The sequence below is a fragment of the Equus asinus genome, chromosome 1, assembly GCF_041296235.1.
Source record: "Equus asinus isolate D_3611 breed Donkey chromosome 1, EquAss-T2T_v2, whole genome shotgun sequence".
Classification (NCBI taxonomy): domain Eukaryota; kingdom Metazoa; phylum Chordata; class Mammalia; order Perissodactyla; family Equidae; genus Equus; species Equus asinus.
In genome coordinates, this window is record NC_091790.1 from 114,845,015 (window position 1) to 114,863,114 (window position 18,100).

At 46.7% G+C, this 18,100-nt stretch overlaps 1 protein-coding gene across 1 annotated transcript in view; it reads left to right on the forward strand.

Annotated features, from left to right (window-relative positions):
* Nucleotides 1-2,159: 2,159 nt before the first annotated feature.
* GNAI1 (G protein subunit alpha i1) overlaps nt 2,160-18,100 on the forward strand; it is a 78,187-nt gene continuing 62,246 nt past the window's right edge. The window contains exon 1 of the mRNA XM_044769309.2: nt 2,160-2,509. Within this exon, the coding sequence (XP_044625244.1) occupies nt 2,392-2,509 (118 nt within the window). The 5' untranslated portion in view covers nt 2,160-2,391. The remainder of the gene's footprint in view (nt 2,510-18,100) is intronic.

Here is an 18,100-nt window from a genome sequence, read left to right on the forward strand (position 1 = left end):
GCTTCTCAAATGAGAGGGGTAATGTGTACATTCTGTTATACCTTCTTTTCTCCAAAACACAAGTTTTGCAGCCATTTCCACCAGTCCTCAGTCGTGATTGCTTCCTCTTTCCCTGCAATTGTTGGTCCCACACTCTATATCGCCTGAAGCTTATAGGAAAGACAACAACAGACAATCCAACGTGGCGAACACACAAACACTACGTTGAGAGCTCACTCCACCAAGTTTAATTCCAGAGTTTCTGAGGAACATCACCATTTAGAGCGCCAAGAAATACAGGGAGAGTAGAAGGTGACTACAATTTAAGGCTTGCTCCTTTTTGTTGTTATTTTACTAAAAGTCATAGGAAACGTGGAGGCAGTCCTTGAAACGGCATCTCTTGAGCCCAGCAGGTGTGCAGAACAGGAAAGGGCATGCCCAGCAGGGAGGACCCTGACAGTCCCCACTTGCCCTGCCAGGCCTGGCCTAGGGGACCCCTCTACAGCTCTTCTGACTGCATCAGCTCAGCCTCACTCTCTCGGAAAACTCAAGCCCAGTGATTGCAAATGCCTTTTAGGAAACAAGACTTGCAGATGGAAACCAAAGACCAATCTCCCAAATTTTAGTACATCAAAGAAGATGTTTTTCTTTGCTGCCAGCCCCATCTTAGAAGCAACCAGCAACATTCTCTGCCGTGTCTGTCAGGGAGAGGTGTGGTGCAAATGACAGCAAGAGACAGACCTCAAATCTCGGCCCATTCCTCAGATGCTGAGTGGAATGCCTGGCAGGCCCCAGAAGCTGACCTCCTCCCCCAGACCAGGTACAGCCCATGGCGTGCATCCGCTCCTTCTCATTTCCTGGGCGAGGAAGCTGAAGCCTGCAAGAAGGAACGACATGCTCCGTGGCTTATGACTTACTAACGTGGTCATAAATATCGGTTCCAACTTGGCTGGGGAGCTTCCATCCCGCCCCGGGAGAGAGCGGTCGCGGTGTGGAGCAGATCTGTTTGCGTGGGTGTGTTTTACTGCTCTCGTCATTTAAAAATATACTCGTTGCTTCTTTGTCTCACGTTTTCTCAGGTCGTGAGGAAATCCTTCTAAACGTTCTCTGCTTGCGAAAAGAAACGTGAGAATGGATGGAAGGATGCAAGGAAGGGAAGGGAGACGGAAGGGAGCAGGCTGACCCCCTAGCTCCCCAGACTTCTCTGTTCCCGCGTCCCCACTGCCTTCGCCTCGGCTCGCTCCCTCCCAGCTCCATCCCCTCCCGCCGCGCAGAAGGCCGGCCCCGGGGCTGTGCGCTGGACCACCCCGCGAGGCCGCGGGCGCCGGGCGCGCTCGGAGCCGGGACGGGCGCTCCCCGCGCCCAACTCGGGCAGCGCTCCGGCCGACCCCCGAAGCGGCAGGTCCGCATAGACCCCCGTGCAAGCCAACGGCCAGAGATCACCCGCTCCCGCGGAGGAAGAGAGGCGGTGCGCACGCCGGCGGCCAGGCTCTCGGGGGCGCTTCTCCGGGGCGCGCGCCCGCTCGAGGGGCGCTGTCCGAGGGCACGTGCGCGGGAGCGCGCTCCAGGGCGGCCGCGGGGAAGGGCCGGGGGGACTGTAGCGGCAGAGCTGGTGGGCGGGACGGGGCGGTGGCGCGGCCCGGGGCTGGTGAAGGGCGGGGCCGCGGCGGGAGGGCGGAGCGAGGGTGACGGGGGCGCGGTGTGCCCCGGGAGCGGCCGGGGGCGGGTCTGTCCGGGGGCGGGTCTGTCCGGTGGCGAGGGGCGGGAGGGGCGAGGGTAATGGGGGGGCGGTGCGCCGCGGGAGCGACCGGGGGCGTGCCTGGCGGTTTGCCCTGGGAAAGGCCGGGGGGCGGGTCTGGCGGGGGGCGGTGCTCGCGAGGAGCTGCCGGGGGCGGGTCTAGTCCGGGGCAGGGCTGGCGGGGGGCGGGTGGGGCGAGGGTGATGGGGGGCGGTACGCCCTGGGAGCTGCCGGGCGTGGGTCTAGCCGGGGGCGGGGCTGGCCGGTGGCGGGGCTGCCGGGGGGCTGGTGAGGCGAGGGTGATGGAGGCGGTGCGCCCCGGGAGTGGTCGCGGGGCGGGGCGAGGGTGATGATGGGCGGTGCGCCCCGGGAGCGGCCGGGGCGGGGCTGGCGGGGCTGGCGGGGGGCGGGCCGCGGCGGCGCGCGGACGACAGCTCCAGGCTCCGCGAGGCTGCGGCGCGGCCGGCGGCGGGAGGCGGCAGCAGCGGTTCCCGGGAGCTCGGTCGCGGCTGGTGGGCGCCGGGGCGCCGGCATCGTAGCGCGCGTAGCGAGGGGCGCGGCGGGCGGGCTGTGCGGACGGCGCCTGCCCCGGGGTCCGGAGGGCGGCGGCGGCCGGGAGGGGGCCGCCGGCTTGCGGAGAGGAGGCGCTGCCAGCGCCGGGCCCGCTCGGCACGATGGGCTGCACGCTGAGCGCCGAGGACAAGGCGGCGGTGGAGCGCAGCAAGATGATCGACCGCAACCTGCGCGAGGACGGCGAGAAGGCGGCGCGCGAGGTCAAGCTGCTGCTGCTCGGTGAGCGGCCGGGTTCGGGGGGTCGGGGCCGGGGCTGGGGCCAGGGGTCGGGGTCGGGTTCGGGGCCAGGGCGTTGGGGGCCGACCCTCGCGGGGACGTGTCCTGGCGCCCAGGGCGCGTCGGGTAGCGCCCGAGATGTTGTCCAAGGGCGCGTGTCCGGTGCGGGGCAGAGCCGGGCGAGCGCGCACCCGGGTCCTGGTCTCCCCCTTCGCTTCCCGGCTCGCCCGGTGTGGACCCCAGAGCCAGGAGCGAGTGGGAGGGCGCCCTTTATTGGAGTTAGCGCGGCCGCGTGGAGATGGGCACATCCGCACCGTGAGAGCCCAGCCCTGTGCGCAGGGCGCTGTGGCGGTGCGCGTTCCCCGCGGCCGGAGCGCCGCGCGCGGTGAGGTCGAGGCCCCTTCGTGGGGTCCCCGTGGGTCGCCTGCGTCTCCTGTGAACTTGCCCTGGCAACTCCATGCCCGATGCAGGAGCACTGGCTGTGTTTGCGGTGCGGGAGGAAGCGGGCTGCGCTGCGCCCGGTCGTTAGTGGGGACCTGGGAACCACCGGGGCGGGGTGACATTCGCTCCTGGGAGATGCTCCAGCGGAGAAACCGACGGGGGAGATGCGAGAGGGTCACGCCGGCGACAGGACCCTCCCCGCCGCCGCGGGTCCTGATGGATGAGGTTGACCAGACACACGCCAGGGCTCTCATTTGCTCTTGGGGAAACGCTTTCTTTTCCTTGTTTGAAAGGAGAGAACATAAAAAGAGGAGCCAGGGTTTTGACTAGGGGATACGTTGGGAAATAGTCGCAGCCTACGGTTTGTAGATGTATGAACTAGGATTTTCTTTTGTTTGCATGTTACCCCCCTGCACCCTATAGGTATTTAGGTAGATGAAAGACTTCTCAGAATCATCATTTGCACTGCCAGCGATTGCTTGTAATTTTGTATCGGTTATAATAAAACACAAACATTGCACAAACCTGCTTTTAGTAAGCTTCTGTTTCATTGGTTTAATGATTGCAGGAAAAATGGTGGGTTTTTTTCCCCCATTACTAGTAGGCTTAGAAGCAGCAAACTTGGCATGACTAAAAGTAATAATGATCTGAGTCATTTTGCGAGCAAACTGTGAAATAACTTTGCATTTTGAAGACTTGGGTGGCTTTCTTCGCCACCTTCCCCCACGTAAATCTTGCACTTGATGCTTTTAGTTTAAGTTTTTACCTTAATAAGAAATACTGTATTTTGACGAGGTCAGTGTATTCTTAGTGCATTGAGCATGGAAGACACACCTTGCTATGGAAACATATGGACGCTCCTCTTACCCATTAATGTGCTTGAGGCAAAAATGCAAAAAAAAAAAAAAAAAGGTTGAAAAGTTATTTTGCTGCTGTTTCTGCGCTCCTGCCGTGAAGTGTTATTTCGGTTTATTGTAATGTGGCTCTTAGTTTGAGCCAGCCATCCACCATGTTTGAGGCAGGTGGAAAATGAACCCTTGGCTGTTATTTTATGCTTTAATTAGATGTCTGTTAGAGAGAGATGGGCAGGCATAAAGGTCCGGGCACTCGCGTTTTGCTTTGTTCAGAAGAGGTGGGTGTTTTTCCTCAGTCTTAGCGCCGCTGGCATTTTGGGCAGGAAAATTCTTTGTGGTGAGGCTGTCTTGTGCATTGTAGGATGTTAGCACATCTTGGCCTCTACCGGTTAGATCACCATAGCAGCCCCCTCAAACTGTGACTCCAGAAAATATCTCCAGATTTCCCCAAACGTCCCCTGGGGGCAAAAATTAACCTGGGCCGAGAACCACTGTTGTAGATTAGCCGTTAAATATAGTTGCATGTGTAATAAAGACCCCAAAATTGCATCTCTATAGCCCGCTATAGAGAGACTTATAAGAAAGGTGTCGCGGAGTCAAGATTTTCAGAAGAAATCGTGGAATTTTTGTTTCTCCACGCCAGTAAGGTTAGAGAGATTTCACGATGACTTTTTAAAATCTTTTGGTAGCTGAGTCCCTTCAGCCGTCTTCTCTGGCTTTAGTCTTTTCCGTGCATCTCGTTTCTGCAGAAATCCTTTGGCGTGCCTGTCTGTGGTCCACCCCACCCCCCACCCCCACCCCCCCCCCCCCCCCGCCCCCGGATCTGTCTTACTCCCACTTGACTCTACCCTTTTGCCCAGAGTCCCAGCACCCCCGTTCCTATAAACAGAATGCTGGCTTACTTATTTCATACATCATAATTCTTAAAATGTTTGTTTTTTTTCCCCCCAATTTGGCTTTAGCAGGAAGTGTTGACCTTTGGTTCTTTCCTAGAGGTTTAAAGTCACATGTATGAGCAGCTCAATGAAATCATTGTGCGTGAAACACGGCAAGTGAATCAACTGGAAATATAAAATGGTTTCTAGGGGACCTGTAACCAGTGTCATTTCCATTTACATCAGGTGTTCTTCCTCTTCAGTTATTTGTTTTTCTTATCACGTGTTTTTTTTTTTTTATTTAAGGCAAAAAGCCTCCAAAATATATTTAAGATAGTATAGTAAATTGTTCATTATATTGCATTTTTTCCTGAGGCATGTGTTGCCTTTTTAGGCATCTGGGATGAGATATTCAGGTATGAGACAAACATTATTAGGAAGAAGCTTTGGGTACTATCTATAATGACTTAAAAAAAAAAATAGAGGTTTTTCACTATCCTTATGAGGAGCAGTGAATTAGACCATAGGAAAGAGAAGACCTCGTGTAAACATTGACCTCAAGGAAATTCGGTTAGGGTTTGGGTGATTCAAGGCTTCATGTTTTTGTATTAGATTAGGTTTCAGGTATTAATATGTTTTCAGGCTTTAGTGTCAGAATAATAATCCAAAATAGAAAAACTTATTTTAACTAAAGTTTTCTTTCCGTTATATGTATATGTGTGTGTGTGTGTGTGCATATAATGTGTGTATATATATATGTGTATATATATAATGTCTCAGGAGAATCCTTTTGTTACTGTTGTATCTTGGCAGATGTTACAATTTATCATCCTTTTAAGGGCAGTATCTGTTACACCTAGGCTGTTTCAGTGAGACTGTCTTGTACATATGGGTACTTATTAAATATTATTTTATCATAATCTTCATGGAGTTAAATGAAAGTGAAATGTGCAGGAAACAGTTCTTCCTAAATCTTTGCACCCTGAAGCTTTGTATTCTTATTCTCCTTTCCTCTGCTCATCCTTGGAAGTGAAAATGCCCAGTCTGCCTCCTCCTGGAGCTGGGTTTAAATGTCCTACGTTGAGTGAAAATGAGGAGACAGATCAGACCTCTTCTGCTTGGTGCATGTTTTTCTGTTGCTACCACCAACCAGCTGTTTGAGAAGCTGCATCATTAGTCTTTCCTCTTCCCCTTGAACTGGCCCTGTGACTTTTTTAGTTGAGAAATTCTGGCGTTGCCAGACTTTGGATTTTGCGTTGATTTAGGTGTTTCTTGGAACTGGCTCAGGACCTTAGCTGTCCGAAAGCCCATTTCCTTGAATAAGTGGACCGAGTGTTCCATGGGTCGTGTGCTCCTCTCTCGAAGCCTCCTCGTAAGGCCACTTACCTTGACTGGAGCCACAGGTGGTCCTGCAGGATGTTCCAAAGGGCTGATTCTTCTGTCTTCTTTTTCTCCTCCTCGCATTTACTGTCCAGGTTCTGCTCTCCCCGATTCCAGTAGGCTTTCCTGCCTCCAGTCTTTGCCCCTGGCCTCTTCTTCCTGCCTTGGGTGTCATGCTAATTCCCCGCTCAACCTTCCTTGCCTTCTCCGTTGCCTGCAGAATAAAAGCTGCTTCTAGCCCTGGCTTTTCCCTCTGCCTTTCTGCTCTTTTCCTCCGGGCGCCCCCTCCTCCCGACAGGAACCGCTGACATATGGCCAGCCGTATTTGCGCTGTTTCCCGGTTCTTGAGCCTGTGCCCTGCCTGTCCCCTACGAGTGCGGGCTCTTTGCTGGCAGAGTCTTTGTTAGTCATCCTTCATGTCCCTAACATCTCATTTACTGTCTTGTGCACAATTAGTTCTTAATTATGTTATCTTCTATAGGATTAGAACTTACCTAGAATATAAACCTTATACCTTGCCATTTTCAGTATTGATGGGAATAACTATCCAGCCAAACAAAAAAGGAATAGAAATAGTGTGTGATGACCAAAATAAGCGTGTATTATCTAAAAGCAAATTATTTAAAGAACTTTTTCCATATTTGTAAGAACTTTTCACAGTCGTATTATTTGATAAATTAGAGAAAATGACAAGGATAATTCATCGGAGGAGGGTCTGCCGTGATTGTGCCGTTGTTGTGTTGTTCCTTAAAACATTTTTTTGGTAAGGGTAAGTCTCATTTTCTAATCTTTATTTTTGGCTTCTTTTAACCATAAATAAAGAGCACAAGTCTTGTTAAATTTATCAGTGATGAGAAATATAATGCCTATATTGTAGAATTTAGTGGAACATATCAGGAAATACAATGCCTATCTTACAGGATTTAGTGGAAGATTTGTTTAAACCTGAAAAAGATTGCTGTAGTTTCTTAAACAAAAGCTGAATATCCACCCACAGTCTTAATTTTTATTTTGTTATGCGTCTCTCTGCCTGGACAATTCAGGATACCACAGATTCCCATGGGAGGCCCTGATCGTATGTGTCACATTTCTAGGTCACATATTTCTTGGTCACATGTTCTGACACGCAGTCGCCCACTGCGTGACTTCCCAGAGTGTGACATTGGTGAGGCTCGGATCCCAGATGGCGTTTGAGCCGAAAGAGCTGAGGTCAGCTGTACCTCATCTTGGAGTGCTTAGGCTGCTTTTGGTCATAACTTGCTAAATACTAGTTAAAAACCTTATCAGAAACAGGGCAAAAGTAATTTTAAAATGAGTGTTTGTTACCATACACTTAGTGGCTTCAAACAATGCAGAATTGATTAATTTTACATTTCTAGGGGTCAGAAGTCCAGAATGAGTATCTCCGGGCTACAATCAGGATGTCGGCAGCTTGCTGTCTTCTGGAGGTTCTGCAGAAGAATCCCCTCCCCTGCCTTTTCCAGCCTCTGTCTGGTGGCTGCCTGTTTTCACTGGCTCATGGTCCCTTCCTCTGCAAAGCCAGCGGTGGCTGGCGGACTCTTTGTCAGGTCCTGTAGCTTTCCTGGTCCCCTCTGTCACTTACAAGGACCCTTGTGATTACACTGGTGGCCCACCCAGGTAATCCAGGAGAGCAGCCTCATCTCAAGGTCTTTATCTTAACTAAGTCTGCAAAGTTCCTCTCACCGTGTAGGGTAACACGCTCACAGGTTCCAGGCAGGTCATGGGCATCTTTGGGGGCTGCTCTTCTTGCTCCCACAGTCTGCCCTCTGGCAGCCAAAGATTCACATCCATCTCACGTGCAGAATACGTTTGCCCTGTCCCAGCGCCTCCTAAAGTCTCAACCCATTACAGCATCAACTCAGCGTCCAAAATCTCATCCAGATCTCATAATCTAGCTCAGGTATGGGTGGGATTCTGGGCATAATCCATACTGGGATAAAATTCTTCCTGTGAACCTGTGAATCTAGAAAACACAGTATCTGCTCCCAGAATACGATGGTGGGACGGACATAGGGTGTCAGTTAGAGACACTCCCTTTCAAAAAAGGAGGAAGTGGCAAGAAGAAAGCAGCCATCAGTCCCACGCACTGTCCAAGCTACATTAGGTTTCAAGGCCTAGAAGTGATCTCTGTGCCTGTCAGCTCTGCCCTCTGGGACCTGGACCGTCCTGGGAGTCCTCCTTCCTTTTTAATGGAAGGTGGCACCTGTTTGCAGCTGAGTGATTTTATCAGCCTGCTTCTTGCCTGTAGAATTATGGTGATGTGACAGCATCCTTTCTTGTTGTCCTCTTCATTTGTCTTTTTCCTCTCCCACTTTCCTATAACCAGCAAGGAGAAGAACAGGGAGCACCTTCCACAGTTTGCTTGGAAATCTCATCTAAATACCCCAGTTCGTAGCTTACCAACCCTGCCTTCCGCATACCTGCAGGACATGATTCACTTTGGCTCTCCTTCACTACCTCACAAGGATCTCCTGTCCTCTAGTTTCTGATGACACGTTGCTCTTTTCCATCTGAGTCCTCTCCAGCAGCGCATCTGAAGTCCACAGTCTGTTCATGACAGTTCAGTATTTTCTAAGATCAAGTATGTTTCTCTGTCACCTTCCCCACTTCCACCGAGGCCCTCACTAGGACAGACGTTGACATCTGTGTTTCTGACAGCCTGTCAAGGCAATCTAGGCTTTTTCTGTCGCACTCCTCAAAATTATTTCAGCCTCTGCCCGTTGCCTAGTTCCAAATCCGTTTCCACGTTTTTGGTGTTTGTTACAGGAACACCCCACTTCCAGATACCCTCGTTGATATGTCATCTGTAACTTTAGGGCACGCCTAATGATTGTCATTTCATATTCCTCAATCCTTTGTAACTGATGTAACCATCATGGTTACAGCAAATTCACCAGTTTATGGTGCTTCATATTCAACCCATCGTATCTCGCTTGAGACATAGTGTGAAAGAATAGAATTTTCTTTGCCTTCTCGTCAGTGGAGTTTTTCCTGACCGTCTAGTCTAAAGGGAGAGTCTTTGCTCTCCCTTCCTAATTACACCATTTGGAAATCATCTTCTGCATTTCCTTTTTCTCTTTTTTTTTTTAAATTTTTTTTATTTTTAAGGAAGATTAGCCCTGAGCTCACTGCTGCCAATCCTCCTCTTTTTGTTGCTGAGGAAGAGACTGGCCCTGAGCTAACTGCTGCCAGTGCTCCTCTTTTTGTTGCTGAGGAAGACTGGCCCTGAGCTAACATCCGTGCTCATCTTCCTCCACTTTATATGTGGGATGCCTACCACAGCATGGCTTGCCACGTGGTGCCATGTCTGCATCCAGGATCCGAACCAGCGAACCCCGGGCCGCTGAAGCGGAACGTGCGCACTTAACTGCTGTGCCACCAGGTCGGCCCCCGCATTTCCTTTTTTATTGTATGTTGCATCTCCCTATGGGGTTGCCTCCATTAGAGCGTGAATCCTGTTCGACTTGTCACCTAATGGCATGGCACACTGTAGTCCTTTCATAAATGTTGATTAAATGAATCGATAAATTATTGAACCTTAGTTCTGACTAACAGTGCTTTAAAGGGAAATGGTGATACATTTTCTTTGTGCCTTGGGTAATTTTAGTAAATGTTGGCACAGTCTATCCCCATTTATCTCTTTTATATCTTGCTGGTTGGAGTAACTAAAACTTGCTACGTTATTTCTCACACCGTTCTAGAAAATGAAATTAATTTGCAGGACCTAATTCTTTGGGTTTTTTTTTTTTTAGCTTATTCATTTTCCTTATTTATTTATTTAAATTTCAGGTGTACAGCGTTGTATTTCTACTTGTGTAGACCACACATCTTCCCCACCAGAAGTCTAGTTGCCATCCACGTGTGCCCCTTTACCACCCCCACACCCCTGTAACCACCAATCTGTTCCCTGTTCTATGTGTGTTTCTCTTCTACATAGGAGTGAAATCATGCAGTGTTTGTCTTTCTCTGTCTCACTTACTTTGCTTAGCATAATACCCTCAAGGGCCTTTCATGTTGTTGCAAATGGAAGATTTCATCATTTTTTATGTTTGAGTACTATTCCATTGCATATTTATAGATATCACATTTTCTTTATCTGTTCCTCTGTTGATGGGCGCTTATGTTGTTTCCAAGTGTTGGCTACTGTGAATAATGCTGCAATGAGCGTAGGGTGCACATATCTTTTCAGATTAGTTTTTTTGTGTTCTTTGGACAAATACCCAGAAGTGAAATAGCTGAATCATATGGTATTTCTATTTTTAATTTTCTGAGGAATCTCCATACTGTTTTCCATAGTGGCTGCACCAGTTTTCATTCCCACCAGCAGTGGATGAGTGTTCCCTTTTCTCCTCATCCTCTCCAACACTCTTTATTTTTTGTCTTTTTAATAAGAGCCATTCTGAAGGGCGTGGGGTGATATCTTGTTGTGGTTTTGATTTGCATTTCCTTGATAATTAGTGATGTTGAACATCTTTTCATGTGCCTGTTGGTTATCTGCATATCTTCTTTGGAGAAATGTCTGTTCATATCCTCTGCCCATTTTTTAAACAGCTTGCTTGTTTTTTGTTGTTGTTGGGATGTATGAGTTCTTCATATATTTTGGATATTAACCCCTTATTAGATATATGGTTTGCAAATATCTTCTCTCACTTGTTAGATTGACTTTTTGTTTTGTTCATGGTTTCCTTTGCTGTGTAGAAGCTTATTAGTTTAGTGAAGTCCCATTTGTCTGTTTTTTCTTTTGTTTCCCTTGCCTGAGGAGACATATTCAAAAAGATACTGCTAAGATACTGCTAAGACCGATGTCAAAGAGCGTACTGCCTATGTTTTCTTCTAGGAGTTTTGTGCTTTCAGGTCTTACCTTCAAGTCTTTGATCCATTTCGAGTTAATTTTTGTGTATGGTGAAAGATATTGGTCTACTTTCATTCTTTTGCATGTGGCTGTCCAGTTTTCCCAACACCGTTTATTGAAGAGACTCTCCTTTCTCCATCATATGTCCTTGGCTCCCTTGTTGAAGTTTAGCTGTCCGTATATGTGTGGCCTTATTTCTGGGCTCTCGATTCTGTTCCATTGATCTGTGTGTCTGTTTTTGTGCCAGTCCCATGCTGTTTTGGTTACTAGAGCTTTGGAGTATATTTTGAAATCAGGGAGTGTGATATCTCAAACTTCATTTTTTTCCCCTCAGGATTGCTTTGGTTATTTGGGGTCTTTTATTTTTCCATATGAATTTTAGGATTCTTCGTTCTATTTCCATGAAGAATGTCATTGGGATTCTGATTGGGATGGCGTTGAATCTGTAGATTGCTTTAGGTAGTATGGACATTTTAACTTTGAGCACGTGAATGAGCACAGAATATCTTTCCATTTGTTTCTGTCTTCTTTGATTTCTTTTCAACAGTGTCATGGTTTTCAATATACAGGCCTTTCACCTCATTGGTTAAGTTTATTCCTAGGCATTTTATTCTTTTTGTTGCAATTGTAAATGAGATTGTGTTCTTGATTTCTCTTTCTGCTAGTTCGTTGTTGGTGTGTAGAAATGCAAGTGATTTTTGTATGTTGATTTTGTGCTCTGCAACTTTACTGTATTTGTTATTGTTTCTAATAGCTTTTTGATGGATTCTTTAGGGTTTTCTCTGTATAAAATCATGTCATCTATAGATAGCGACAGTTTCACTTCTTCCTTTCCAATTTGGATCCTTTTTATTTCTTTTTCTTGTCTAATTGCTCTGGCTAGGACTTCCAATACCATGTTGAATAAGAGTGGTGATAGTGGGCACCCTTGTCTTGTTCCTATTCTCAGAGGGGTGGCTTTCAGTTTTTCCCCATTAAGTATGATGTTGGCTGTGGGTTTCTCATATATGGCCTCTATTATGTTGAGGTACTTTCCTTCTATACCCATTTTTTGAGAGTTTTTGTCATAAATGGATGCTATATCTTGCCAAATGCTTTTCTGTGTCTGTTGAGATGATCAATGATTTTTATTCTTCATTTTGTTAATGTGGTGTATCACATTGATTTGTGGATGTTGAACCATCCCTGCATCCCTGGAATAAATCCCACTTGATCTTGGTGTGTGATCCTTTTAATGTATTGTTGTATTCAATTGTCTAATATTTTGTTGAGGATTTTTGTCCCTGTGTTTATCAGTGATATTGGCCTGTACTTTTCTTTTTTTGTGTTGTTATTCTCTGCTTTTGGTATCAAGGTCGTCTTGGCCTCATAGAATTCTAATGAGTTGGAAGTTGGGGACCTAATTCTCATTGCATGACCAGAAAATTATTGTTGGACTGTTGGAAATTAAGTGGTATTGTGAAATGTGGTTTTTATATTTGAATATTCTGGACACTGTTTTCTATGTGTTTGTCACGTTGCTGCTTCTCATGTTATTTGACTGCTTTCCTAACGTGCATACAGTGATACAAGAGGCCTTCAGTGTGTTCTCATGGCCGTGTCTGTCACTCAGGATGAGGCGATTGTAAACTCTGGGCTTTCAGGGCCCAGCAGGCTGCTTGGAAGCTCACCGCAGCCTCCTCTTTATGTCGCCCCCATCCTTATGTGGCGAGAATGGTCTCTCAGGGCATTTGTAAAGTGCGTTCCATGTTTTCGCTGTGGCATTATGCCTGAGGTGTACCAGATCCTTAAGATCATTTGCAGTCTACTTAGGGAAATCCCATATGTGAGTAAAAATAATTCCTCGTAATGGCATGTGGGGAAGAAGTGGTGTAAGGGAGACCAGGTGAGGTGCGCTTCAGTATTGAGGTCTGCACTGTAGATCTTGTGGGATGAAGATGGACGGAGCGTGCCTCTCAGAAATTACCGTGCTTCTAAATCTGCTCATTTTCTTCGTGTATTTCCAACCTTGCTTTTTGATCCTGATCAGTTATAAGCTCTGTATTACATAGAAACCTACAATCTAGAAGAGACTTTGCCATCTATAATGTAGTTTTCTTACATTCTCATGCATAAGGAATTTCATCCCTCCAAGGTTTATTTAGCTCCGTAAGGAGACCGTCCAGGTAGGGAAAGCGGTTGACTTGGGACTCTGGCAGTAAAATGTTTTCCTTGAGACCGTGGCAAGCTACCCACCCCATTTTTGCAAGCTCTGGTTTTCTTTTCTATAAATGCCAGATAGTAAACGCACCTGCCTCACAGGGCTGGGGGACAAAGTCAACTAATGCATCTGAAGTACTGAGTATGAGGAACGGAGACTCTCTGGGGTCCCCCCTCCCTCTCTGGCTCCTTGCAGTTGACCCATTTATAGTCATAGACATTAAATCCTTTTGTTGGTTCTTCTTAGCAAAGGGTGTGTACGCCACGGAGACTTCAGGAAGGATGCAGTCCATCTTAATTACTAGTTTCTGATCCCGCCACAGCTTCCCGGCGGGACTCAGGTTTCTGCTCCCAGTTTCCCCACTGGGAATAGACCAGGTGGATGCCTGTGCTATGCGAAGAATTCTGTAGAGTGCATTTTAAGTCTTTGGAAAACTTGACAAATGCTTTCCAAGTGATTTTCTCTCCATTTGATTGCCCGTTTTTAGAACAAATGCAGTAATTAACTGCAAACTTTCCTTTTTTCGTTCTTGAAAATAAAACAAAGTTGTTAGTGTAGGTGATGAAACCTTGCGTTGATTGCAATGAGTGTGCCATTTCTGCGGGGAGGTTACGATTCCGTCCCGCAAATGTTAATCCTCTCGGAAACTCCCCGTGCTGATGACTCCAAGAGATTCCTAATAAAACACTAGGATTGCCATCAGGTTACTTTTAAGAGAGAAGCAGAGTCTCCTGAAGAGTAGCTGTAACCTAGATAGAGGAACAATGAAGCGTCGAATGTGTAGTGTTTATGCCTTTTAATAGTTTTCCAAAGGAGTCCCTTAGGACTTAGCCTAGAATTATCTGAATTCCTTCTACCTTGCGTTTCTGAGGTGCAGTCCAGAATTTTTTTCCTGTAATTTGCTGACCTCATCTATATTACGTTTTTTCTTCTTTGGGCGCGTGCCTTTTATTTGGCAGCCTTTCATGGTATTTAAGATGCGTGGGAGCTGTAAGTAAACCACACGTAAGATCAATATGACCTGATAGGAGTTAGAACAAAACTGTCTTCTTAGACATAGTTCTGAAGTTAATCTAATTCCAAGAGTTACATTTATGTCTATACGATTTAAAATCCATCCACGAATGGTAGCTCGCGGAGTTTTCACAAACTGAGCCCATCGCTGCCATCAGCAGCTAGGTCAAGAAATGTCTGCACGGGACGCATGGGGACCGGAACGAGTCATCGTGCTACCCAGGGAGGGTGTCTCGAGTGACCAGGGGATGCTCCCCTCGTTTGAGGCCAGCGTTGTGCACTGCTCCCACTTTCCCACCTGCTCTTCCTCCTGGGCCTCCCGCCCACCCTACTCTGCCGTCTTCATACTTCTTTCCAGACGCCTGTGTCCCGGTCCACAGACAGCCTCCAGTCGTGCTCCCCGTCACAAGGAATAAAATCCAAGCCGAACTGCTCACACCCACCTTCAGTAGTGTTTAATGTCTCGTTTGTTCATCTAAACCTTTCACAGTATTAGGCTGCATTCCCATTGTTACTTTCTCACTCCCCATTCACTCTTGGAATTGCTTCTTGTTTTAACATGGTGGACTTTCCCAGTGATGTAGAGATAGTGAGAAATGTGACAGACACTCCTGTGACCTGCACCTACATATTATTTTTGGAAGGGAGAACGTCTTGTGGTCATTCCCTCTCTTCCTTCCTGCTGGAGTTTCTTTTCCAATCGGGTTGGGCTTCTCGTTCTAACTTCTCTAGCTCTTAACCTCTCTCCAGTTTTTTATCTCTTTACCTTTTTGTGCTGCTTATATATTTTCTGGTTCACTGTGTCTATTCATTAGTAACCTAAGCTGCCTTTCAGCGTGGTGAATTTTTAATTGTAATGGTGACATTTTTATTTCCAGAAACTATTTCTAATCCTTCTTTTAAAAAATAGTTTATGATTTCTATTGTTCTATTTCCCAACTTTTTAAAAAGTCGCTTTCATTATGCCAGACTTATTTCAGTCTCTTGGTGAAGAATTTATTATTTGAAGTTCTTGGGGTTCAGCTCCTTGTGGCGTCTTGACTGAATCTCACGGGGGATCGTGTCCTCCTGTGGCTTTTGTGAGCATATGTTAACCGGCACACGGTCTGTGTGAATGCTGTGCCCCTGGTGTGGCTCGAGTTTCCTTTCAGGCTGGTGGGTTGAGGGTGGAGGGCTGGCCTATTTTGGATTTACCGGGACACATTCTTCCTAAACTGAAGGCATCTGCTCTCCCCCACGTTTTCAGCCACTTTCTCCCTCCTCCTGCTTTCTCTTCCTTGGTTGCTGGCACCACCGGTCCTTGACTTCTCATTTGCTTTCACACTCACATAGGTGAAGCATGGATTTATTTTCTAAATAATTTGCTTGTTTTTATGCCTTGCTTTATGCTCTTGTGGTCTCTGCACAGTGAGAGGCATGTGTATGTGTGTGCGTGGCCAGGACTGCCTCCCACTTCTACGCTGGGATCCTCTTGGACTTCCATCGGGCCTCCGCCCCCTGCATCTAGCTTGTTTCCTGTCCGCTGGCGTCCGCTGCTGAAGTCTGAGTGTCCGGTTGGTCCCTCACGTTGCATTTTGGTCACGGCCGGGACCATCTCTCTTCCTGGGGGGCCCTCCGTCGTCTCTGTGGATGCTGTGGCCTTTCCCACTTCTGTCCCCCGGGCAGCCCTCTGCTGCACAGCCATACGTGGTGGCCAGGCTCTCGGGATCTCGAGTGCTCTGCTTCTCCGGTCCCCTCAAGCATGTGCGAAATTAGATGTTGCATCCATTCTGTGGTGCTGAGGAGATGTGAGCTCAGGTGTCCTTCTGCTCAAGCGCTCCTCCCCACCAGGCTGCCTGGCGACTTCATCCTCCCAGGATCCCAGACAGATCCCTCTGCCGTTAGCTTTCTCTTCCTCATCTCTGACATGCTGTTCACCTCTGAAACTGGCCCAAAGATGACAGCAGACAGGTGACTCCCGCCTCCCTGGTCCCCTTCTGCCGTTGCTACTAGGCCACTGATCTTGCTTCTCCACCTTATTTTCCTAAAGCAGCTCGTCTTAAACTCAGACTTTCATGTGCATAGGAATAATCTGGAATCTTTTAAAATGCAGATGCTCCTCCAGTAGGTCTGGGGTGGCGCCTGAGATGGTGCATTTCTCCCAGGCTCTCAAGGGATCCACAGTCCAGGTCACACTTCGAGAAGCAGAGTCCTGGAGTGGCGGATGCACCTACATGTTTCCCATTTATCCATTTCATGAGCCTTTTTCAAGACTTCCTCCATCATTGCCACGTTCATGAAACCTCTCGTCACCTTGTTTATAAAGCTTTGAACCAGTGGCTTGCCCAAAAACTCGTTCATTATGTTTTATACACTCACATATATGTACACGCATATATGATGCCTGTCATCCTTACTGTTGTTATGTAGTTAAACTTCTTCTAATGTTAATCTGAAACCTTTTTTTAGTAGTGCATTTTGAGAAAAACTGTTTGATGTAATCTTGCATGGAAACACGCGTTTCCTGGAGAGTGATCAAAAACTATAATTAGTGATAATGAATCTTCTCTGTTTTTAGCAAGAATTTTTAAAGTGGGTTTCTTCTTTTGATGGTACGATTATTCAGGTCAGGTTGAATGTGACCTTATAATAATGTTTTATGGACATTTCCATCTGGCAGTGTGCATGGTGAGATTCCTTCTTCGGAAGTAAATAAAGGATGCTTGCACATCTGAGAAGGTTAATAGTTGTTGTTCTTGGAATAATTGATCGTGCTATTTTTATGTAACCTTAGCTCTGCTAATCTATATGCACATACAGTGTAATTGCTGTTGCCTTTGAAAGGGAATTCTCATCTTAGAAAACTGTCTTTCACAACAATATTTACTGACAAGCACCTACAAAATGTGGAACATTTTCTGATCAAATATAGCATAAATGATCTATACCTTCTGCTTTTGTCATAGTATCATTTGCTAGTTAGGCTTAACTTGCAGTTACTTATGACATCTGGTTCTTATGAAACGTGTAAATTCATTCAACAAATATTTCTGGAATGCCACCTCTGGCATTCATTATCTGAGTATCTGGAAATGGGACAATTTTGGGGAAGCTGATATTGATTAAGGTAGAGAAAACGTTCTTTAATCATTTTACCATTGGATAAAAGCAATACGCTTATTTCGGCTTGTCTAGTTAGAAGTTTAAGTATAAAAAAATAGGTTCTGGGTTTCCTCTCGCTCCCATTTGTCTTGGTATGCCTTTGTGGTAGACCATTTCAACTTCGATTTGGATCATTGCTTTTTATGCATCAGGTTGAATTTTATTCCTTTTTGCCAAAGGCTGTTCAGAACCTTTCAGAGCAAAGGACAAGCAATGAGCTTCACAGCAACTTAACCCTGAGCACCTGGTGCTGCTTAGAATTTCAGAAGTAATTTCCTGAAGAGTTACCAGCCGTCGGTGCAGCCCATTGTCGTATTAGCAGTCACATCTGAAATCACTTACACTCTGGTATAAAGAGCAACCTGTATGAAAAGACGGTTTCTGAAAAATACAGAACTCTGAGGAGGCTCTCAATAGCGGCTGCCTTTGGAGAGTCAGTCAGCAGGACTCAACGCTTTATAATTCGTAGACTTGTGTAGATTCCGAATTAGATTGGGGTCTGTGTGGATGCTTCTGTTCATCAATGAGCAAAAGTTATTTTAAGAAACCAAAAAAGTCAGAAAATTAAAGCATCAGAATGAGTCTCTTGGACAAGGAACTTAATTTTTTCTGAATAAAAGTAGAAAATGCCGTGAGAATTTCTACAATGGATCCATCTAGGTGACGGAGTAAGTTGAGAGCCGAGCTTTAGTATTTTTGGACTTGTGTAGTATTCTAGAAATCATTGGGCATAAGGGTTTGTCTGGATTTCTGAAAGTTAAGATTAGGTAGTTAGATTTTTGATAGCTTTAATCGTTCAATATTATATGGATAAGT